General features: G+C 36.8%; 3 protein-coding genes across 4 annotated transcripts in view; 2 read left to right on the top strand and 1 right to left on the bottom strand.

Moving 5' to 3' along the window:
• SrpRalpha (signal recognition particle receptor alpha) overlaps positions 1 to 14,694 on the top strand; it is a 72,050-nt gene extending 57,356 nt beyond the window's left edge. The window contains exon 3 of the mRNA XM_017638210.1: positions 13,490 to 14,694. Within this exon, the coding sequence (XP_017493699.1) occupies positions 13,490 to 14,563 (1,074 nt within the window). The 3' untranslated portion in view covers positions 14,564 to 14,694. The remainder of the gene's footprint in view (positions 1 to 13,489) is intronic.
• Positions 14,695 to 15,421: 727 nt separating this feature from the next.
• LOC108381829 (uncharacterized) lies at positions 15,422 to 22,778 on the bottom strand. 2 transcript variants are annotated; one of them, XM_017638236.1, is made up of 4 exons: positions 22,678 to 22,778; positions 22,428 to 22,617; positions 22,209 to 22,349; positions 15,422 to 15,672 (listed from the first exon to the last, which is right to left on the bottom strand). In XM_017638236.1, exons 1-4 carry the CDS (start codon positions 22,695 to 22,697, stop codon positions 15,574 to 15,576), a joined length of 450 nt encoding a protein of 149 aa, XP_017493725.1. In that variant the 5' UTR covers positions 22,698 to 22,778; the 3' UTR covers positions 15,422 to 15,573. The 2 variants fall into 2 exon arrangements, with proteins under 2 accessions (XP_017493725.1, XP_017493717.1); XM_017638228.1 differs by lacking the exon at positions 15,422 to 15,672 and having other exon boundaries at positions 20,950 to 22,349.
• Positions 20,521 to 21,929, top strand: LOC108381818 (putative nuclease HARBI1). Its single transcript, XM_017638219.1, has 3 exons — positions 20,521 to 21,000; positions 21,055 to 21,496; positions 21,552 to 21,929. Exons 1-3 carry the CDS (start codon positions 20,900 to 20,902, stop codon positions 21,711 to 21,713), a joined length of 705 nt encoding a protein of 234 aa, XP_017493708.1. The 5' UTR covers positions 20,521 to 20,899; the 3' UTR covers positions 21,714 to 21,929.
• Positions 22,779 to 23,303: the final 525 nt, after the last annotated feature.

Here is a 23,303-nt window from a genome sequence, read left to right on the forward strand (position 1 = left end):
GCGGTGGAAGAACCAGAGGTTCTCCGACTAAAAAATGTCCCGGCGTTAGAGCCTGGATGTCACTTGGATCATCACTAAGCGGATACAATGGTCTCGAATTCAGAATGGCCTCGATTTGCGGTAATAAAGTCGAAAGCTGATTGTAGGTCAGAACCTTCTGTCCAACAACGCGAGTGAAATTATATTTCATCGACTTAACCGCTGCTTCGTAAATACCCCAGCTGCTGGCGTCATAAACCTCCATTCTGTTTCTTTGTTCCCTGATTGCGATACAATTTCCGTCTGTTCTCTCTCTTTCCAAATGTCAAAGGACTTACGTATCTCCTTGGCCGCTACTGGTCGTGCCATTGTCACTAAACATTCTTTCGCAACGCCCGCGCCTGCTGATAAATCTTTCATAGCACGCGATGAACTCTACAGCAGTCAAACTGAGAACATGACCTATATGCACCGCCCTTGTCTTCAGGCTACCGAAAATCACTATCCAAAATTTCCTTCTTACTGATTGACTTCCTTCCTGTATTTTCATCTCCATTGGACCAGCATAGTCCACTCCTGTGCAAAGAAATGGCTTGCCTGCCTGCACTCTCTCCCCCGGTAAATCAGCCATGAGCTGAGTTTCGAAACGACGGCTATAGCGAACACAGACAATACACTTATGTACGAAATTCCTTATAGTGCTTTTTAACCTGACCAACCAGTATCGCTGTCTTATGTACTGCATCATCAATTGTACCGACCCGTGCTTTGTTTGCTCATGTGCCTGCTTCATGATGAGCCACGCTAACCGCGATTCATGTGGAATAATCGCTGGATGTCGAAACTCATATTCTTCCCTGGCCTGCGATAACCGGCCGTGTGCTCTTAGAATACCATCTTTCAATCTTGCAGCAAGAGAGAGTATGGCTGCATTCCAAAACGTCAAAATACAAAGCATCAGTCTCTTTTATTTCTAAACCGCACTAGGAGAAAAAGTCCAGCTTGCGCAACCTAGTTAAAAATTAGCATCTAAACATGGTTTCGCACATTTGGCATCACAATCTGNTTAGAATACCATCTTTCAATCTTGGAGCAAGAGAGAGTATATTACTACAATCTTGCAATGGTATACCTTTCCTCAAGGCCACCATTTCTTTCCCATAATATCTTTCCTGTTCTGCCTGAATCAGGAACCGCATTGCAGCAGCTCTTTCCTCATTCAGCAACATCTCACCTCTCATCATCTGACCACTTTTTCCCAATTGTTTTTCCACTCCTCCTTTTATGCTTATCTTTATTTGCATCCGCAACCTTGGACTTAAGCCTGTTTACAAACCTTATCACGAAAGCCCCAATGTTTATTACTCTTTCCAATCGAGAGGCATACTCAAGTATCTCTATTCTTTCCCCTGTGTTTAATGCAGAAATGTGCAATGTCTTGGGTGTCACCGTCAGTGTTGCCAGAACTTTTAGAGGCGACCGGCTAGATTGGACAAAAAAAACGGCTAAAAACGGCTAAAATGTTTCAACTAGAATTCACATGTTTTATTTAAATACAAAAATTACAATTAAAAAGACTAATAAATTCAATAAATTCTTGTTTGGTTAACAAAGATTATACGTAGCAAAGCTGTACACCACTTTATGTTTGTTTAACAAAGGAAACTGTCGTTATACGTAGCTAAGCCTTACATCAGAAGTCATGCTTGTATTACTTAGTTATTAAAAAGGAGGTAAATTACAAACGTATGGCGTTTTCTTTTCTATAGAACAATTTTGCCTTCTTATAAATATTGTAACATTTGCAGTAGGTTGCTTTTTGTCCTGCAAAATGGCTATATTAGCAGAAAGTATAGCACTTTTGCTTACTCGGAGGACAATATTTTGAGAAATGAACACGTAAAGCTGTGAAAGGGCTGAGGAAAATATGGCAACATTATTTCGAGAAAAGAAAACGCCATGATACAAAAACGAAAGGTAGTTTAATTTACTGACATTCATTGCTTTTGCCGACCACTTCACTTTTAACAAGTTTATGACATTTAACTAAAATCATGTTACCAGATTCACTAGCAGCAAAATTTTTGTTTCTTGTAAAGTAAAAAAAAAATTTAAGTTAGTGAAGTTGGATGAAAATATTTAAAGTCTTGCGCGTTTCCAAACTATCAGAATTCGGCATACCTGAGCAAAGGTTCAAAAATAAAGTTTTTTGCTTTTCCGAAGATATAGTACGTAATACGATCTAATGCAGTTTGATGACAAATTGCTGACGCAAAGTATTTTTAAACCTCTAAACGATGTACCGTTATCCGTGGTAGAGGGAGGAGGTCGAGTTAAAATGGTGTCCTGCAACTTGGTTTTTAGGTTCTCGGAATTTTCTGATAAATATGTGGCGCTGCTAAAAAATATATATACATAAATATAAGCACTAAACTATGTATTTGTGACAAGAATTATCCACATAAGATGAAAACTACTGCAGTTTCATTTTACAAAATTTTTGTCTCCATAAAAATGCATAAGTAAGACAGTTTGGTTCTGTTATTTGTACAATGATTTTGGGTTGTCGTGTGACCCGAGTAAAAAAAGATAACATTTACGTCTAGCAAAGGGATTAAGCTTTAATTTAAAACAAAGATTTCTGGTTGAAATATGCATTTTTTTTGAAAATTTGGAGGTGGATTTTGCGCAAAAATACTGTGGATGGCGTAACCAGAGTTGGACTGATGAGGTTATTTCTTCTAGCGCGGCCGAAGGCCATCAACACGGAAATAATAATAGTAACAAAAATAAAGTATGTTTGCACCATGATTCAATTATTCACAGGTATTGTCTTCCCAGAGAGTTCTGCTCCACATTGAAATTCGTGCTCCTTTATTTTCTAAGTGCTGCGAATAAAACTTCAAACTTAAATTTAAGACATTCAAAACAAAAATTTTATGAAGAAAATACCCGCTACATCCTCCAAAATATAAACTAGGACGCCACATTTAAGCAAGTTTTGCCTATTTTTCTTTAGTTTATTTAATGTTTATTATTATTTTTATGAATATGTATGTTGCTAATTACTTAACAAACGCCATATACAACATCCAGAACTCAGAATTTGTGTAAAAATTATGAAAATTCTGCAAAATTTCAGCAAAATTTGTAACTTTTTAATCAGCTAAAATGGCGCCTCCCAGTTTATATGTATTTGGGTCACTCGTTTAAAACAAAAAACGTTGAAATCGGCTCACTATCTGAAGACTTTTCGAGTTAGAAAAAATTGTCTTTCGATTTTATATAACAGTCCGACATGAAAATTTTCTCGGAGATAAGACTAGCCATTTCTAATAGATTTTGAATCACTAAATTTGTAAAAATAGAAACTTATATATTTGAATTTTAATAAAATAAGGCGAATAGCAAATAGCAAAATCGGCTAAAAACGGCTATTTTTTTTGCAAAACGGCTAACAAATCGGCTGCCGGCTAAACTGAATTTTCTCCGGCTGTTTGCTATCGCAACCGGGTAAATCTAGCCGGAAAACAGCTAAAATGGCAACACTGGTCACCGTAGCCATGAACACTTTAATCTCGGAATCCATTTCATTGGACTTACACTCTTCGATAACGCTTTCCGGCCACTTGTCCAGCGCCTCAGTTAGCCATTCAGGTCCAGCAAACCATAGCCTATTGCCACTTAACTCTTTTGGACTTAACCCCCGACTCAACAAATCAGCTGGGTTATCTTAAGTATTTATATGCCTCCAACTCGTTACCTTCGTATTAGTCTGAATTGAAGAAACCCGATTGGCTACAAATGTTTTTAAATTGCATGGTAACTTCCTTAACCAATGCATAGCAGAATACTGTCCACAATACGCATCTAACGTCTTTCCATTCCATAGCTTCAATCACTTCAGATAGTAACCGACCCATTAACTCTGCCGCAGCGAGCTCCAAACGTGGAATCGATATCGTCTTGATCGGTGCAACACGCGATTTTGAAATTAACAATCGATTTGTTACCTCTCCACTAGATCTCTCTACACGCACATAAATAGCAGCTCCATATGCTACCGTTGATGCATCTGAGAAACCGTGCAATTCCACAAGGGCATCCTGATTTGTTCCAATCCACCTATCAATTCTCACTTCTTCCAATATACTTATCTCTGACCAAAACTCTTTCTATTTTAGTTCGATCTCTCTCGGTACTTGCTCATCCCATTGCAAACTTAGTCACCATAAGTCCTGTATTAAAATCTTTCCTCGCACTGTCAATGGCGATATAAAACCATTCGGATCATACAGCTGTGCGACACAGCTGACAATATTCCGTTTTGTAATCTCGCCTTCTATCTGTGGCGTTTTGACCACAAACGTGAACTTGTCCTCTATCGTAATCCATTTTAGGCCAAGCACCCCAGCCTTGTCACCCTCTATGAACAACATCGAATCTTCCTCATCCGCATTCATGTGGTGTAATAACTCTTTGGAATTCGATTTCCATTTCTCATAGCATGCTCTGTCCCATCTCCACCGGAACAACAGTCATCCATAGAAATCATTTTCAATGATACTAGCTGCCTCCGAGTGTTCCACAGCCGCATCTCTAGCGCATTGTATAAGCACCCGTACAGCATTATGCGCACAGGAGGCCATACCATATGCCACTACTGTCAGCTGATATCCTCTCTCCAAAATATTCTTTGCAAGTTCCATTGTAGCTCACTTATCTTTATCTGACGAAACATCATTTTGATGTCAGCACAGAAAGCAACCGCATGTCGCTGAAAACGCATCACGATTTCATGTAAGTCTCTCTGCAATTTCTCCCCAAGCATCTGCGCTTCGTTAAGCGAAATGTTATTATCTGTCCGACAGCTGGCATCAAATACCACCCGAAATTTCTTAGTTACACCATGATGGGGCATGCAGTAGATCATTTCTCCGATTCTTGGCTGCTCAGTAGCCTGCCTCATATGCCCGAGACGTTCATACTCTCGCATGAACGCCTCGTATTGCTCTTTTAGCTCAGGATCGCTTTCCAACTTTCTTTCCATATACTTGAAACGGCGTAAAGCAACCAACTTGTAACATCCCAGATCGGATGCGACTGTAAACTCCTCTTTCAGGGGAATAGTGACAATAAATCTACCCCAATTATCTTTCCTATAGGTACTATCGAAATTCTGCTCTACCTTCTCCTCCTCAGCAGTCCGCATCGAAATATCCTTTATTTGATCCAACTTCCAAAATCTCGTCAACAATTTTTCCAAATCATTTTCATTTGAACTAGTTACTACAGAAACTGTGGCACCCGTTCCCTCATTTATTCCTTCCCCTTCAATCCCTAGAACCACCTTGCCGAAAATTGTATCAACCGAAACAACCTGCCCATATATTTCTGGACCCACCGCAGTCATTATCTTAGCAAACACAGCACTACCCAGCAACATATCTATCTCCCCAGCCCTCCAAAAATATGGGTCTGCTAAACTATACTTGAAAAGCTCATTCTTTGCCTTATAATTTGCGGCGGGTACCATGGGATGCCAATCATCCTCTTTGGGCAGTACTAACAGTTCTGTACTAACATACATTCCTGCATCTGTCCTTGAAATAATCTTTCCTTTAATTTTCCTGGCGATCGCATTAGAAACTCCATAAATTCCTATCATTTGCTTTGCTGTCTGTACACATGGTATTTTAGTCTGCCTCTGGAAACGATATCTTAGTAAACTTGACATTGAGCCTGTATCTACTAATGCTCTTACTGGACCAAATAAAATACCCGATACCTCCAATATTACCAACACAGTTGGGAACAGCTCTCTTTCCAATATCGTGCCATAATTAACAGACACTATATACTGATCGCCTGATAGCTGAGCAAAATTATTTATTATTTTTCTTTCCTTACAAGCTACATTTTTAAATGATGTCAATTCTTTCCGACGATGAGGAGACTCCGACCTCTTCCTCTTGTGACCCCTCAGTCAATCCATCTTTTCTCTCGGCTTGTTGCTGAGCTTGTGCACCTTGGAGCGTACGGTGTGTACTCTTTCCTTTTTCATCAGCCTTGGACATAAGAGGCTGTTATGCCTTGGCCTGCCAGGACAACGGATGCAAGGCCCCAAATAACAACTGTCCGCATTATGCCCACGCTTTAAACAATTCGGGCATAGGCGCCGCACTATAGGCAACACACGAGTTTTTTTCAGAATCGTAGATCTTTGGTTAGAAAAGAGATAATGGAATGAAAAGTTTTTTATCGTGAAGATAAATGATCATATAATATAGGAAAACTATAGAGAAGTTACAACAATAATAACTTAACCCTGGAAACACCTTTCAAAATGTCACTTTTTTTTTGAAATTTTGGATTTTGGCTCCCATTCCACTAGAAAACACTATATTTAATACACCATTAGCATTGTTTCTGAAAGATTTCTCTTTATTTTATCTCAGGACCTGATCTTTGGGGCATTGGATGCTGTACCCGAGTCGCCAGATTGGAAAAAAGAAAAGCTTCCTTTAAACTCTAATAACTCGTAAACTATCCGCTTTCACAAAAAAATCTATATAACGAAAATGGTTATACTGGTCGATATTTTTACGAAAGTGCAACATCTAACCCTTTAATGCAGAGTCTCTCATATATGGAACGCTTTTTAACCCTTTCAAGGCAGAGGCAAAATGGCAAAATGGTTCTCAATATGCTTTCAACGTGCTTTTTCTTATTTTGACGTAAATAGTAATCGTAGAAAATTTTTCCATAGCAAAATAATAATAAAAAATAATAATAATTTCTTCAATTAAGTCTTTTTAATTTTTTCCACTTATGTATGTATAAAATAATACCCGAAAACCATATGCAAACATGATTTAAATCTTCTAGATCATTAAGGCCGTTATTAACATACTAAAGTAAACGAAAATATTGGCCCGTATGCATAGAAACTAAGCAATTTCTTTTTTTTTAATTTCATACCTTTCACTTAAGTTTATTTGAACAAACTGAATAAAAGGTCTGAAAGTTTAAGCAAAAGCATTTCCTTAGGTTTTACGCATATGGCCCATTGTTTTTTGTCTTTGCCCTTTTGTGTTCAGAAATTAATTTCTCTAGCTTTACGCGGATTTCATTTTTTATTTAACTCATTAATAATTGTATGCGGTATGTTTATACATACATATATGTATGTACATTGATATAAATTTTAATTGCAGTTTTTACCAATCGCTATCACTTTGTACATGTCGGCCGCTGTGGTGTAGTGGTAAGCCGCACCTGGGTTCAAGCGCTGGTCAATGCAACATCGCAAGAAAAATAGAAAATGGGTTTTTTCTTAACAGCGGTCGTCCCTCGGCAGGCAATGGCAAACCTCCGAGTGTATATCTGCCATGAAAAACAGCTTCTCATAAAAATGCAATCGCCGTTCGGAGTCGGCGTAAAAACTGTAGGTCACTCCGCTTTGTGTGACATCATCAAGGCGCACGCCACAAATCAGAGGAGAAGCTCGGCCAAACACTAACATATGTGTAAGCGCCAATCTATTATTAATATCACTTTGTACATCACTATCTTCATCATCGGTTGATTCGTTGTGGCTGTCGTGACTTTTACTGCAAAATAATTTATTATGAGTTAGTAAACGTTATGTCAACAGTTTGCATAAATTAAAATATGGTTGCATTATTAATCATATTAAAAAAAGATGTTACAAAATAGTTTACCTCTCTTCTAAGAATCGATCTATTTCCACCGCGTGATTTATTTCTTTCGCAGTTTCTTTTTTACAATATATTACCGAAATTTTAGGATCGGTCATATAAATGGCTCTGTTAAAGTGGTCTAACATTCTATTTTCGCGGCTACTTTGCCTTGTGTGTCTCAAAGAGTTTGAGCGATATTGCTTATGCCACGATTCATTGCCGTCTTCACTGGAGTAAATCAAAGGCATAGGAAATTCTCTGGCAATTTCATCAACCGATGATGAAGATAGTGATGTACAAAGTGATAGCGATTGGTAAAAACTGCAATTAAAATTTATATCAATGTACATACATATATGTATGTATACCACCCTGGTGCGAAATAAAGTCAATTGACATTATTATCTTTTTAAAAACGAAATAAAATGAGTTGACATTATTTCTCTTTCAAACATTAAATTTGCTTAGCTTCGCGGCGGCCCGCGTTAGCGCGCCACAGCGCGCGCGCCACGCTCGCGCTCGCGCCCCGCGTACCCCGCGCGACCGGCGCGCACACCACGTCACGCTACGCCGCGGCCCCCCGGCCCCCCCTTCCCCGTCTCCCGCCGTGCTGTAACGCAGGTGGATTTACTTTTTGTATACGTTGAAATAAATTTTTTATATATTTTAAACATCGAGGGCTTATATTCAATAATACCCTCTATCTGCACATTTTTCACAAAGATGAGATTCTAATATAAAAATCCGCCCAAGCTTTAACTGTCATCAGTGATATTAATGTTACCTTATATAACGACAGGTAATAAGTCCCACATTGTTTCTAAAATCACAAATTAGTTTTTGTGCAAATTGCAGATAGAGGGTATTAATGAATTCAAGCCCTCGATATTTCACCTTTTTATATTTGTAAGTTATTGGAAGCAGGGATGCCAACTTGGCTCAAACCGTGCCATTTGTCCCTATTTTACTTCAAATGGCACTTAATTTTTCAATTTGGCATAATTTATTATTTTTCTCTTTGGCACATTTTGGCACTTTTTTATCCTCAATATGGCACCTCATAACGAAGGATAGTTGGCAGCCCTGATTGGAAGATTTCTGCTGTGTTTTGGGGCAACAACTTGTCTGCAGTAAAAAAGCATATAATTTGTGTTTCGAGAGTGTGAAAACCAATCAATTAACTTATATGATCTCGGTTCCACAAATTGCTGGCGGAGACATGAATACAATTTAAGAAAATTCTATTTCTATAATTGTTTCCTTATAGAAAGGTTGGTTTCTTTTCCACCCTAGACATTCCGAATTCGTTCAAAATATGCTAATTTAAAACACAGAATTCTTTCAGTGTTCCTCCGGGGTTTTTGGGCATGGACTGTTTCATCAATTTAATAGTGTTCGCTTTATTTTTGTGGAAACGAAAAATGTTTTGCAAGTTATGGATCATTTCTACACTCTTTCTTCAAATATTTCTCGTATTCCAGCTGTGCGCAGGTGTTTAGTTTTTCGCATCGTGTTTTTACATATTCGTAATTTAAATTTTTTTATTAATAGAATCAATTGGAGGTAGTTCATGATTGTGTGTGGATTAATATCACAACACTGAGGATTTGGCAATAACCTTTTTCATCTATTAAAAAACAACACTTACGGGGCAATGTTTATTGTAAGAACAACATTTTTTTCTATGAATCGACATACTTTAAGCATTGTTGACGCTATTTCCATTTGAATGAGGAAATAGCGTCAATGACTTTATTTCCAAATTTTTGTTGACTTTATTTCGCTTTTGAAAAGGTAATAATGTCAATTGACTTTATTTCGCACCAGGGTGGGAAATAAAGTCAATTGACCTTATTTCCATTGACCTTATTACCTGTCACCAAAAAATGAAATCCTCGTAAAGCTAGAGAAATTAATTTCTGAACACAAAAGGGCAAAGACAAAAAACAATGGGCCATATGCATAAAACCTAAGGAAATGCTTTTGCTTAAAATTTCAGACCTTTTTTCAATTCGTGCAAATAAATTTAAGTGAAAGGTATGAAATTAAAAAAAAGAAATTGCTTAGTTTCTATGCATGCGGCCCAATATTTTCGTTTACTTTAGTATTAACCCTTTAACGGCCTTAATGATCTAGAAGATTTAAATAAAGTTTGCATATGGTTTTCGGGTATTATTTTATACATACATAAATGGAAAAAATTAAAAAGACTTCATTGAAGAAATTATTATTATTTTGCTATGGAAAAATTTTCTACGATTACTATTTACGTCAAAATGAGAAAAAGCACGTTGAAAGCATATTGAGAACCATTTTGCCTCTGCCTTGAAAGGGTTAAAAAGCGTTCCATATATGACAGACTCTGCATTAAAGGGTTAAATGTTGCACTTTCGTAAAGATATCGACCAGTATAACCATTTTCGTTATATAGATTTTTTTGTGAAAGCGGATAGTTTACGAGTTATTAGAGTTTAAATGAAGCTTTTCTTTTTTCCAATCTGGCGACTCGGGTACAGCATCCAATGCCCCAAAGATCGGGTCCTGAGATAAAATAAAGAGAAATCTTTCAGAAAAAATGCTAATGGTGTATTAAATATAGTGTTTCTAGTGGAATGGGAGCCAAAATCCAAAATTTCAAAAAAAAGTGACATTTTGAACGGTATTTTGAGGGTTAAGTTATTATTGTTGAAACTTCTCTATAGTTTTCTGTATTATATGATCATTTATCTTCACGATAAAAAAATTTTCATTCCATTATCTCTTTTCTAACCGAAGATCTACGATTTTGAAAAAAAAACTCGTGTTTTGCCTATAGTGCGCCGTCTTTCCACAAAATCTTTTCTAGCAGTTGCATTTAGGTTGCTAAATTCCGGACATTCCCAGACCGGATGGTCAGCCCCACATGCCTCGCATAGCAGCTTCTTTACTTCTTTCCCTATCTTTCCACTGTCCTTTCCGCTAATTTTCTTTCCGCTTTCTTCCGCCGGCGACCGGCATGACCTTGGAGACATCATTGCTAACAGCAGCCGCTTGCTTCTCTATGAACGTCAATATGTCTTCGGCCTTTGGGAATTCAGAAGAGCGGTGTAACGCCCATTGCCTGGACGTTTCCGTGTCCAATCTATCATGAAGCATGTGCACGAGCATCATATCCCAAGAATGAACCGGAATCTGTAACGCTGCCAGCTGCCGTATAGCCTCATAGGTTACGTTAACCATTTTCTGCAAATCATTCGCACGCACTGGCGGTTGAAGCGCCGGCAATCTTTCCACCTGCCGTATATACTCACGGCATATCTGATAAGTTTTATTATAGATCTGGTTCAATCTTTCCCAAGCTTCTGCGTAGTTTCTATCCGAGAGCTGCCATTCGCCCAACGTGTGCGCCAACTAAAGACTTCTTTAGATAGGAAAACTTATAGGCCGGTGAAATTTGGCTGTTATCGTGAACGGCAGCGATAAAGCGATCTCGAAAGCCATGCCACTTGGTGAGCGTTCCATCGAATTGCCCCCAAGTATTTCTCAAATCGTGCTGCTGGAACGGCATTTGCACCTGCACAACTGTAGGCATGCATTCCGCCTGCTCTTTCATTGCGAGAATCTCGGTCTTTCCTTTCAACTCCGTCAACGTTTCAATATATATGTCCTCTATCGATGCGATACGGTCGTTCAACTTTTTCTAGTCCACCTCGACCACACCGCACAAACTGTCTCTTATTTCTTTGACTGCGACCCACTGTTCCTCTAACCGCATCTGGCGAATCGACACTTCAATTTTATTAGCTTTGTTGAATAGCTCGGAAGCCAACCACTCTTTTAGCCGCCGAATTGTATCCGTCTTTGCTTTGTGTGTGTGTCAGAGTGATAAACTAAAAACGCAATTTTACTATATTTGGCCCATGGTTTCGCGAATATATTAGGGGTATTCTCGGGGTCTTGCAAAGCCCTTGCACGGTGCATGGATTGCACGGATTGCACGAAAAAAAACGGGTTTCCTATGTGACAGCTTTGCAAACTGTGCAATCCGTGCACTGTACATGGACTTTGCAAGACTGCGAGAATACCCCCATTGATTTTTGTGTGTAAAACTTACTATCTCACGGTGTTATAGGTATAATGAGCTAGCCACTTATAAAAAAATATTAATTATTAATAGAGCTGGGCGATAAGGATTACGATTACTAAACGATTAGGATTGCAGTAATCCCAACAAGCTAAAAAAACAAGATTACGATTACAGTAATCCTTCATCGAACGAACTTAGAATACGATTACAGTAATCGTAATTTAAAAAAAGTTAACATAACGATTACTGTAATCGTAATCCAAGTTCGTTCGATGAACGATTACTTTAATTGTAATCCTGTATTGTTTTATTTGCCGGTTATACAAAGTTTATTTCGCCCAAACTACTTTACTATTAGTTTCTTTTATTTGTCTGTTTTTTTAGATAAATACATATTATCCTCATATTATCGTTAAGCGCGCATTTATATTTCGCAAATTTATAGAATAACTTCGTTAAAGATTACTCAAAAGATTGTAATTAGAAAAATTGTAAATTTAAAATTATTGCAATCATTCATCGAACGAACTTAAATTACGATTACAGTAATTGTAATTTTACAAAAGTTTAAATTACGATTACTGTAATCGTATTCTAAGATGCCTTCGATGAACGATTACCGCAATCCGAATTTAATAATTTTTGAAATTGCGATTAAAGTAATCGTAATCCTAGATGCAATTGATTACACATGTAATCCTTATCGCCCAGCTCTGATTATTAAATAAAAAAAATTAATATAGTCAATACTAGTCAAGAAAAGGAGTTTATATTATTGCCATCAGTGCAAATTACAAATCCCGAAATTCCGGGATTATTTGCCAAGAACCCCGGGATTTTCGGGACCTAAAGAAGACCGGGATCCCGGGATTAACATTCTTAATACGCACGCCGTCTAATTTGTTTTTCTGCGTCACCCGAAATTGGCTTGCGTGCGTTTGTATTTGATTTTACTGATCGAAACGTCAAATCAAAATCTTGAAATNTTTTCAAATGTTCAGTTTGAGCAAATATTTTAAAATTATTGTTTTCAAATAACGTGATATTTTTCGGTAGTTTTCGGATACGAATATTATATTAAATATTAAAATTTTACCAAAATTGGAAAATACAAAAGTTCACAAGCACGAATGGCAATATATAATGTATATTTGTCACTGAGATTTGTCATCAAGTGGCAAATCAGATATTTGGTCATTTGCGTAATTTTTATTTGGCTTATGTAGCAGCATTGCGTTCACACGATTTGGCCACTAGGGTTGTTTTTCATTTGCCACAAGAAGGCAAATATTTGGCTTTCCTGATAAATAACAAATGTAATTTAGCGTTCACATGATTTGTCTACGAATTTGACAAATTTTTAGCCAAATGTACAAATCGTGTGATCCCAGCTTTAGTTTTTTACGCACGCCGTTTAATTTCGGTTGATCCCATACAAGTTGTAAGTGCATGAGAAATCCTTCGCTCTCCTCCAAGTAACGAGTTGCCGCGACAAAAGTTTCCGAGTCTGAACTCAGTCTTAGTAAAAGACTGAAATGCGACTATGAATAGAAGTAAATTTTAAGTTGGTACTTAAATTTAAGTTACAACATTGTTAGTTTCAACTTAAAAGCAGGACTAGGAAAACGCGCCAAAATACTAAATAATAAATAAAGCATATAACTCTGCGTCTACACGAGACACAATACGTACTTACATAGATATAATATAAAGATGCTAATATTTAACTTTTAATTTTCAGATTGTTGGCACAATGCAAGGCCGAATTCGAGATTTAGAGGTTGAAAGCGATGATGACAACATGCAAATTGAAGAGGAGAAGATATCTAGTTCCAATAGTACTCCAAAATCTAGCGGTATTTTATCGTATTTTAAAGTGATCGTTGGTTCCAAAAAGTTGTCCCGAGCCGAACTGCAATCGATTCTGGAGAAGATGCGCGATCATTTAATATCAAAAAATGTAGCTGCAGACATTGCTAACAAACTCTGCGACTCTGTCGCTACTAATTTAGAGGGCAAATCATTAGGGACATTTGATTCGATCGCATCGTTAGTAAAAAATTCCTTAACAACGTCGCTGGTACGCATTCTATCACCAAAGCGAAGGTTAGATATTATACGCGACGCGCTAGAAGCAAAAAGTAGCAACAGACCATATACAATAACATTTTGTGGAGTTAACGGAGTGGGGAAATCTACAAATTTAGCAAAAATATGTTTTTGGTTAATAGAAAATGATTTTAGTGTATTGATTGCAGCATGTGACACATTTCGAGCTGGTGCTGTGGAACAGCTTAGAACACATACTCGGCATCTGAATGCTTTACATCCACCGGAAAGACATAATGGTCGAACCATGGTTCAACTTTATGAGAAAGGGTATGGAAAGGATGCTGCAGGAATTGCAATGGAAGCTATTAAATTTGCTCATGACACTTGTATTGATATTGTCCTTGTCGATACAGCTGGTCGCATGCAAGACAACGAGCCTCTTATGAGATCGTTATCCAAATTAATTAAGGTCAATGACCCCGATTTAGTTTTATTTGTGGGTGAAGCACTCGTCGGTAATGAAGCTGTTGATCAGCTTGTTAAATTTAACCAATCTCTTGCTGATTACTCTTCCAATGAAAATCCACATATAATTGATGGAATTGTTCTTACTAAATTCGATACGATCGATGACAAGGTCGGCGCAGCCATATCTATGACCTACATTACTGGACAGCCAATTGTATTCGTCGGAACTGGACAAACATATTCAGACCTTAAAGCGTTAAATGTTAACGCCGTTGTGCGAGCGTTAATGAAATAAAGGATTAAATTAATATCTCTATATTAAGATAAACTCACATTTTTCAATTTTTAGTGACGTTTATGCCGGAATATTGGAGCAATTTGTTTATGGAACAATAAACAAAAATTATTTTTTCCTATACTTATGAATATCTCATTTTATTTTTATTTAAGCTCTACTCAGAATTGCAGCGGACGGCGTACTGTGGTCGGAGAAGCCTTGGTTTACGCGAAAGGGCTGTTACGATAATAATAATGCTGCAGGATCGTACTTCTTTTGTAATGCTTAATCCGAATATTCCATATGCCAAATTTATAGTTTGACAGTTGAAAGCTGTTAAATCAACTGCTAAATTCTCTAAAATTAAGAAAATCTGTTTGAAAATGCCACCGATAAGGGGTTTAGGCAAGCTAGTCACGAATTTTATATTAAATTAAAACTTTGAGAGTTGACAGCTGTCAAATGGACTGTTAATTTTTCTAAATGCTACTGATACAAGTTTTAGACACGCTAGTCACAAGTTTTTGAGGCTCGCTGATCTCAGTTGACAACTCTCAAATAAACGTCATTCGATTCTCACGTGCAGAGTGCACAACTATACAGACGTATGCGCGTATGTATGTCCAAATAATATGAGATTTGAGGTTAACTTAAACCAAACAAACCAGCATCTTTTTTGAATTCAAGGGCAAAATTACAATATTTAATTAGGAGTTTATGAGTGATTGCGGTGGCGGTCAGGAGTGGAATGACAATACCGCTCTAGCTGCGAGGTCGGGTTACCCGTATTATCGCTTACATTTTCATATTCGAAAATTACAACAACACGAAATTCAAAGCTTGTAGTTACAATAGTTAATATTCGAACAATACAAGGTTACAATAGTTAATATTCGAACAATACAAGGTTACAATAGAAGCTAATTTAGATCTTGAAATAAGAAAGCTTAGTGTGTTGAAAGTAACAAAGTTGCTGCCCATGTCTTCAACATGCTGGGCCCACAAATGTTGATCTCAACGCTGGCTGGTTACAGTTGCCTAGTCCTCTGGAGGTCTGACTCGGGATCCGTGACAGAGCAGGAGATATTTAATTGGTGTTTTGGCGTAGCTGACACATCTGGATCCGCCTGTGGGAGAAGATCAAAAAATGTATAAGTAAAATAATACGAGTGTGTGGGGATGCGAGTTACTTATGTGGGCATGTATTATGTGGCAAAGTGGATAAGATTAGAAAAGGAGTAAATAATTTATGAGAGTGTGAGGAGAATTCAAACGATTTTTTTTGTGTAGGAGGAAAATGACTTTGCGCCGCCTTTTGAGAATTCGGTGCTTATATTTTATGACGGGTATGTTGCTTATGTTTCAGCGTCTCAAGAGTTGCGAAAGGGCTATTCGCCTGCTGATGGGTGTGCAGAGCCTGTAGTCTGAAGTGTGGGTGTCTCCAGTGTTTTTGTGGGCGTTGTGATGCCTTGTTGTTCGCTTGTGAGCTAGGATTTGTCCTTAAATAACCCCTTACGGTTGGCTTTCTAATTCGGTGAACAACGGTCATGCTCCCGTTTGTTCTTTAAAATTGCTGCCGTCAGAGTGGCACCTGGGGTAATTGAGATAGAGGCAGGAGATAATGAAAACGGTTGCGGACGTGACTTATTTTTCTTCGGGGTTGAAGCAATGGTTGAGCTTTGAGAGCCAATAGAAGGATCTGAACTGTGCAAAGTTGGCACCGCTTATGAGGAGTTTGTTTGAGGACGTGGAGAAGAGAGAGTTGTACCTGGAGATTCTGGATTAGAGGTTTCGTGCCTCCTTTCCGATATTTGCATTGGCGAGAGCGAGTCTGGCGGGTCGGAATTTTCCTCATCCGGTATCCGGTGGGATCGAGCGAGGTAATGATTAGATTGGGTTGGAGTGCATCGGGGCGAATCATTGGTGGATTCTACATTACTGGCTACGAAATTGGTTTTATTACCTGTGTCCTTTGGAGCAGAGCTGGGGATAGGGGAGTTTGGTGTTGTGTCTATGGGAGGAGACACTTGAGCTGTGGACTGTAATCTAGAGAGATATCTGAAGGTTTTGTAGACTTCAGTGTATTACTTGGGGTCGTTTGAATACTTGTGTAGGCTTGGAGGTGCTCAAAAGCTTTCAACATTTCACCTTTGCATTTCAAAGCATTTCTCGTAGGCCAGTGTAACCGAACTACAAATCTCTGAGCATAGGGGTGAGACAGATACTTCTTTAAAAGCAGGAACGATATTTTCCCAATTTGTGTCTAGGAGATTCATTTTCACTTTTAACAGGGTTTCTGTGAAACTCGCTGCCGACGTCCATCTGTGACAAAAGATTACGAATCTATGTATTTCGAACATAAGATCATGAAGGGGATTATTAGTTGAGAAAGAAGGATAGGTAGAAATAATTTGTTTGTACATTTCCATTATTAAAAGTTCAGATTTGGAAATATGGGGTAAGGAAGTGTAAATATAAGGATTTTTTTTTAACCCGCAGTATTATTTCAGCTTTTTACTTAAATTTTATTTTAAATATTTTTATTGTATTTTTTTGTATGCAGCTTTATTTATTTTTATTGTATGTGATTTCCTTTGCTCAGATTTTTATTTATTTTATTTTATTTTTATTTTATATTTTGGCCTTTCTCAAGACACTGTATTTTTTCAGCACATCTGAGTATGGCAATTTGCAGTACGTATCATGATAAAAAAATAGGAAGGTAGAACCGCTGAGAGGAATTTTTCAAATTCTTGACGTTTGCAAGCAATTTAACTTTGAAATTTTACACACAAACTCACACACACATTCCTATTTTCAGTCTCAAACAATAACTTCGAACAATTCCTTTTTTTTACTCTCAATTTCATATGATTTTAAAATGTTGGCAAACTTCAAAAAAAATCATGGCCGACGAATTGAGAGAACGGTTTTACGTTACTATGTTTTTATTATGGTTTTTATCATGGTACGTATATTGTAATCGAGAACAAAAAAATGAGTGCGTAATGGAGTACGGAAATTGTATGTACTTACATATGTACATACCTACTTACATATCAACAACTAACGTTTAGTTAATGTGCATTAGGGATGTTAATTTTTCGGCTTTTACCGATCCCAGGATTTTCGGGATGGCGTTGTCACAATCCCGGGATCCCGGGATTAGTCGCGGGACTTAGATATTCATTACTTTTCAACAACTTGAATCGAAAAAATTGCTTCTATATTGTTTGAGAAGCTCTCCTACCATGAAATAAATAATAAATAAATGGGTTTGAAACCATGGTACAATAATTACAGGTATTGTCTTCCCAGAGAGCGCATATTCCGATCTGTCTTATTTAAAAAATATCATTGTTGCCCACACTAAAACGTTTACTGCTGGAAATATCCCTTTTTCTATATACCATATGTAAGTATGTTCACGTATTTTTTTTAACAAACCATCTTACAGAGAACTTATTCAATTTGCAAAAGCTGGAAAAAAACATTTGCTTGTAAATAAATTTAAAATTTGTATGGCTCACTTAATTTTAAACGTTTTTTCTTTTGTTTTGAAAACTTATAAAAATTAAATTGAGCGAAAACAAAAAGCAAAGCCAAATAAAAGTAAAAGAATGAACATTAATTGCGTCAAAATTAAAATAAGGGAGCACGAATTTCGATGTGAAGCAAACCCCTTTAGGAAGACAATACCTGTAATTACACTGTGGAACAAATTCAGGTTAGCAAAAGTTAGGTCGATTCTGAGAGTGAGGGGTGAAAATAGAGGCTAAATTAGAATACCCGTATCGCGGCGTTTGTTTATGTTAGTTCGAATTTTTTTTTAATCGACCTTCGAACTTTGCAGTCAAATGCCGATTTTCAGCATATTGTTTATATGGTTTTTTGGCTATAACTCGTCGACTAATTGATATTTTTTCAATCTGTTAAAGCCTAATTATTGCTAGAGACCTATGCAACAATTAAAATAAAAAAAAAAAAATTGATTTAGAAAATGTTTGTAGTGCTTGTGAAGCAAAATGTTGGATTTTTTTTATCATGCTCTTTGAACATATTTTCCACAAAACTAAGTATTTTTTTGCTTTCTGTTTGATCTATAATATGCTTCTCAGTTTCTTCAATAAATTTCATTTGAAAAGAAAACAATCATAATACAAAACTTGCGTTTTCCAGCTTAATATTAATTTACTTCTCATTTCTTATGTACCAATTTTTTCAGTGTTGGTTTTGAAGAAACATTGAAAAAGAAATTATAAAAATATGGAAAAAAATATAATTTTGAAATGTTAGTTATGAAAAGTTTTAAGTAAAAAAATTAAATAAATTAAATTAATGATTTGGCCAGTTGCCGTTTAGCAGGCGGCTGTGGATCAACATCACTGCTCTCTCTAAGATCTTGGTCATCGTCATCATCATCAGAAAGGTCGATAATTTCGTCCAACAGATATTCTGGAATTTCATCTTTGTCTACCCCTTCTTGTTAATGGTCCCGACATACGGAAACTAATGAGTCGTCAAGATTTTGACCAAGTTCTGACAGACCCAGAATTAAATGCATGGCTCGCATTGAAAGCAGTCATTAAAGGACTTTTGGGTAAAGAACGCAAAGACAACTACAGGCAATCTGTTGCAAACATGTTGGCAGCTTTCGATGAAATTGGGGTTAATATGTCGTACAAAATTCATCTCTTGCATCAGCATCTTGATCAACTCGCTCAACAGTTGCCGACTGAATCTGATGAGCAAGGCGAACGTTATCAGTAAAAACTGCGCTTTCATTTGAAATAAGGTAACTATAGAGTGTGCATATTTTGAATTCCTAGATTTTTCTAATATCTTTGTCAGAGTGCACAATTTAAACATGTTAACGATTGAAAACTATTTTCATTTCAGGTACAGAGGAAAGAAATCTCCAGATGCAATACTCGCTAAAATTTGTTGGTGGTATAAAAACACCTTTGAAGAAGAGGAAGACGAGGAAAAAGAGGAAGAAGGGGTAGACAAAGATGAAATTCCAGAATATCTGTTGGACGAAATTATCGACCTTTCTGATGATGATGACGATGACCAAGATATTGGAGAGAGCAGTGATGTTGATCCACAGACGCCTGCTAAACAGCAACTGGCCAAATAACTAATTTAATTAATTTAATTTTTTTACTTAAAACTTTTCAAAAACCATATAAACAATATGCTGAAAATCGGCATTTGACTGCAAAGTTCGAAGGTCGATTAAAAAAAAAAATTCGAACTAACATAAACAAACGCCGTGATACGGGTCTTCTAATTTAGCCTCTATTTTCACCCCTCACTCTCAGAATCGACCTAACTTTTGCTAACCTGAATTTGTTCCACAGTGTTATTGTACCATGGTTTGAAACCTACTTTTAATGTAGGTGTTTTTATTTTTTCTCCCTGACCGCAGGATATATTTTGAAGGACTTTGTAATTTCAAAGATATGATTAATTCCAAAAATTTTTAAAAAATTCAATGCAATGTAGAATAAAAATATGGGTAACAAATGCAATAGGAAATTTTTTTAGAATTTAAAAAATTTTAATTTGTTGGATTCACCAGGACGAATAGGTAATTTTTAAGCTGACAAAGTTAGAAGAACGAAATTCGAACATATATTGCGAAATTTCAAGGATAAAATTTTAAAATGACATTTTCAATATTTACCAGCCCTTCTGCACTAGAAACTTGAATATGTTTAAATTCTACAATTCCTCATTAATTTTATACCCATACTTCTTCTCTAAGCACATTTCTCTGAATTTTTTATATCATTTTTGAATTACTGACGTCAGAGTGAAAAACTAAAAATGTAATTTTTCTATTGGCCCTATTATGTATGGCGACTGGTGTCTAGTTGCCGGTCTAGTAGCCGTGGCTACCAGTATCGTACTTTGTATTACGTATAGCGATTAATCTCAGTATACAGAAAAACGCAGAAAACATCCCTGAGTTTGCTTTTTTGACATGTACATTTCGAAGTAATTGGCAACTTTGCTCCAATGTGTTTGACAATTCATGTAAACAAATAAAAAAATCGTTACAACCGGGAAACATTTATGGCCCTTTTATGTATGGCGACTGGTGTCTAGTTGCCGGTCTAGTAGCCGTGGCTACCAGTATCGTACTTTGTATTACGTATAGCGATTAATCTCAGTATACAGAAAAACGCAGAAAACATCCCTGAGTTTGCTTTTTTGACATGTACATTTGAAGTAATTGGCAACTTTGCTCCAATGTGTTTGACAATTTATGTAAACAAATAAAAAAATCGTCACAACCGGGAAACATTTATATTTATAAAAATAAAGAAAGCAGAAAGATCAGCAGCTATGAGTTTTTTTTTCGCAATTCGGGAAGAGTGTGCAAACGTTGCTCTAATACGGCGTCACATAAGGGATCGCTCCAATCCTTTGGATCTACCAGTTGTTAAGTAAGTTAAACAAATTGTCATGTACATATTTCTTTAACAAATCTATACCTCCAGGTTCGTAAGCAATTTTCGGATATCAAAGGAAGCATTTGTATATTTGTTGGAGGAACTATCCCCTCATTTCAAAAGCAGCTTTCGATCAACTGCGGTACCTCCAATTCTTAAACTCTGCGCAGTGCTCCGTTTCTTTGCGGAAGGGAGTTATCAAAAATGCCAAGGGAATGATTTCAATATTGGCATCTCCCAACCCACTATGTCAGTAATACTAACTGAAGTTACTTCTTTAATCGAGCAGAAGATTTGTCCCAAGCACATCAAATTTGACACTTGCGAAGAAGAGCAGAATAAAAGCAAAACAAATTTTTACAATAAGAGTGGATTTCCAGGTGTGTTGGGTTGTGTGGATGGCACTCATGTGCACATTTTATCACCTGAAAAGGAACTGCAACACCTGTACATAAACAGAAAAGGATTTTTCAGTATAAACGCGTTAATGGTAAGTTAGTTTCCGCATATTTATCTTGGATACACACAAATTCCTTATTACCTAGGTTTGCGATTTCAATATGAACATAACGTATGTCGATGCCAGATATCCAGGAGCCACACATGATGCCTTCATATGGAATAATGGTAGACTCAAGGAAATTATGTCGAATAACGCAGGAGAAAACACATGGCTTTTAGGTGATATTTTGAAGCACAACCTGTAGGAAGATTCTGTAACCAGTTAGCAACAATTTTCGGATCGATATAGCAAGTTGCCGACGTGTGATGAATGTCGAAGTGTTGCTGCGATAGCAACAAGTGAATTGCAGAACCTGCCTGATTGAATCTTTAAAATTACATATTGTTTAATTGGTATTCGTTAAGTTGAATTTTCTTTCGTTTAAGTTCCGCCTCTAAATTCATATTTTCTTTTAATAGTTCAAATTTTTCTTTTTTTAAATCATGATTTTGTTCAGCATATTTGCTCATTTTGTATGTATTTTTTTCTATTTTTTTTTTAAATTTTGTGCTATAGCCGAGTTATTTAAAGTTTTCGACTTTAACATGTCCACTTTCATTTCTTCAATATTTTTTTTTTGCCTTTTTTTTGGAACAGTTATCGAAATATTTGGCGAAGAACTGCATGACGGCTCTACGTTTTGTTCGTCTTCGTCCATTTCCACAATACCAAACACATTGCCGGGTGGATTTACACTTACGTCTGTGTGTAAAATATCTGCTACCACTTGCTCGAGTGCAGATAACGTTTGCTCCTCTGATGGGCCTCCACCAGTCGTTCTTATATTTCGGTTATTTGCACTAATTTTCTTCTTGGTTTTGGCCTTGTAGTTAATCCATACCTACACAAATGTATGTATACATATGTACATGAAAATGCTTATTGCAGTATGTACATATATAATAGTAAAAATTATTACCCGCTGCCACTCTTTTCTAGATCTATTTGGAGGGCCGAAACTATTTATTTCCGTAGCAAAAGCGTCCCATTGTTCGTCGTTTTGGATTTTGTTTTGTCCAAATGTCCGTGTTCCTCTTGCAATTCCTGGGTTGGATTGCATTAAATGCACCAAACGCTCAAATTGCTTGCTATTAGTAATTTTCACTGGCCTGGAGAAATATCAAACTGTTAATTATATACCAATATAAATAGAATTTACATATTATTACAATTTTTCTGCCATGATCATAATTTGTTTCAGCTTTCTCCTCCAAAATTCGCAAAATATAACAATGGCGACTGATGGTGATCAGTTGCTTCAATTTGACGTTTGCTACATATACTACGTATACTATAAAAAGAGATGGTAGCCATACATAATACAGAAAATTGCGCTACCAGACTCAGTAGCCTTGCCAGTAGCCGACAGTCAGTAACGAGTTGCCATACGTAATGTGAATTTCAGTCTATGGTTGCCCATCGGCTATCAGTCGCCATACATAATAGGGCCATATATTTGGCCCATGGTTTCGCGAATATATTGATATTTATGTTTACAATTTATTATCGCGGGGTGTTATATGAACAATGAGCTAGACATTATAAAAAAAATATTTATTATTAAATAAAAAAACAAATATAACGAATCCGCACCGCAAGCCGTGCATGTGCGCGCAGATGTTCGTCGTGTGTAGCTAGGTTTAGTTGCCCGATTGGAGTCTAACTGAGTATAAAGGTATGTATAATTGGAAAAAGAGCGCGAGGGAGTCGGCGTATTTATTCGAGGTGAATTAAATATGTAAAATTTTTGATTTACCGTAAATCTATTCCGCTAGGGTATGTATATAGAATGTAC

Source organism: Rhagoletis zephyria, unplaced genomic scaffold, assembly GCF_001687245.7.
Source record: "Rhagoletis zephyria isolate East Lansing unplaced genomic scaffold, Rhagoletis_zephyria_1.1 Rzeph_scaffold_00141, whole genome shotgun sequence".
Taxonomy (NCBI): Eukaryota; Metazoa; Arthropoda; class Insecta; order Diptera; family Tephritidae; genus Rhagoletis; species Rhagoletis zephyria.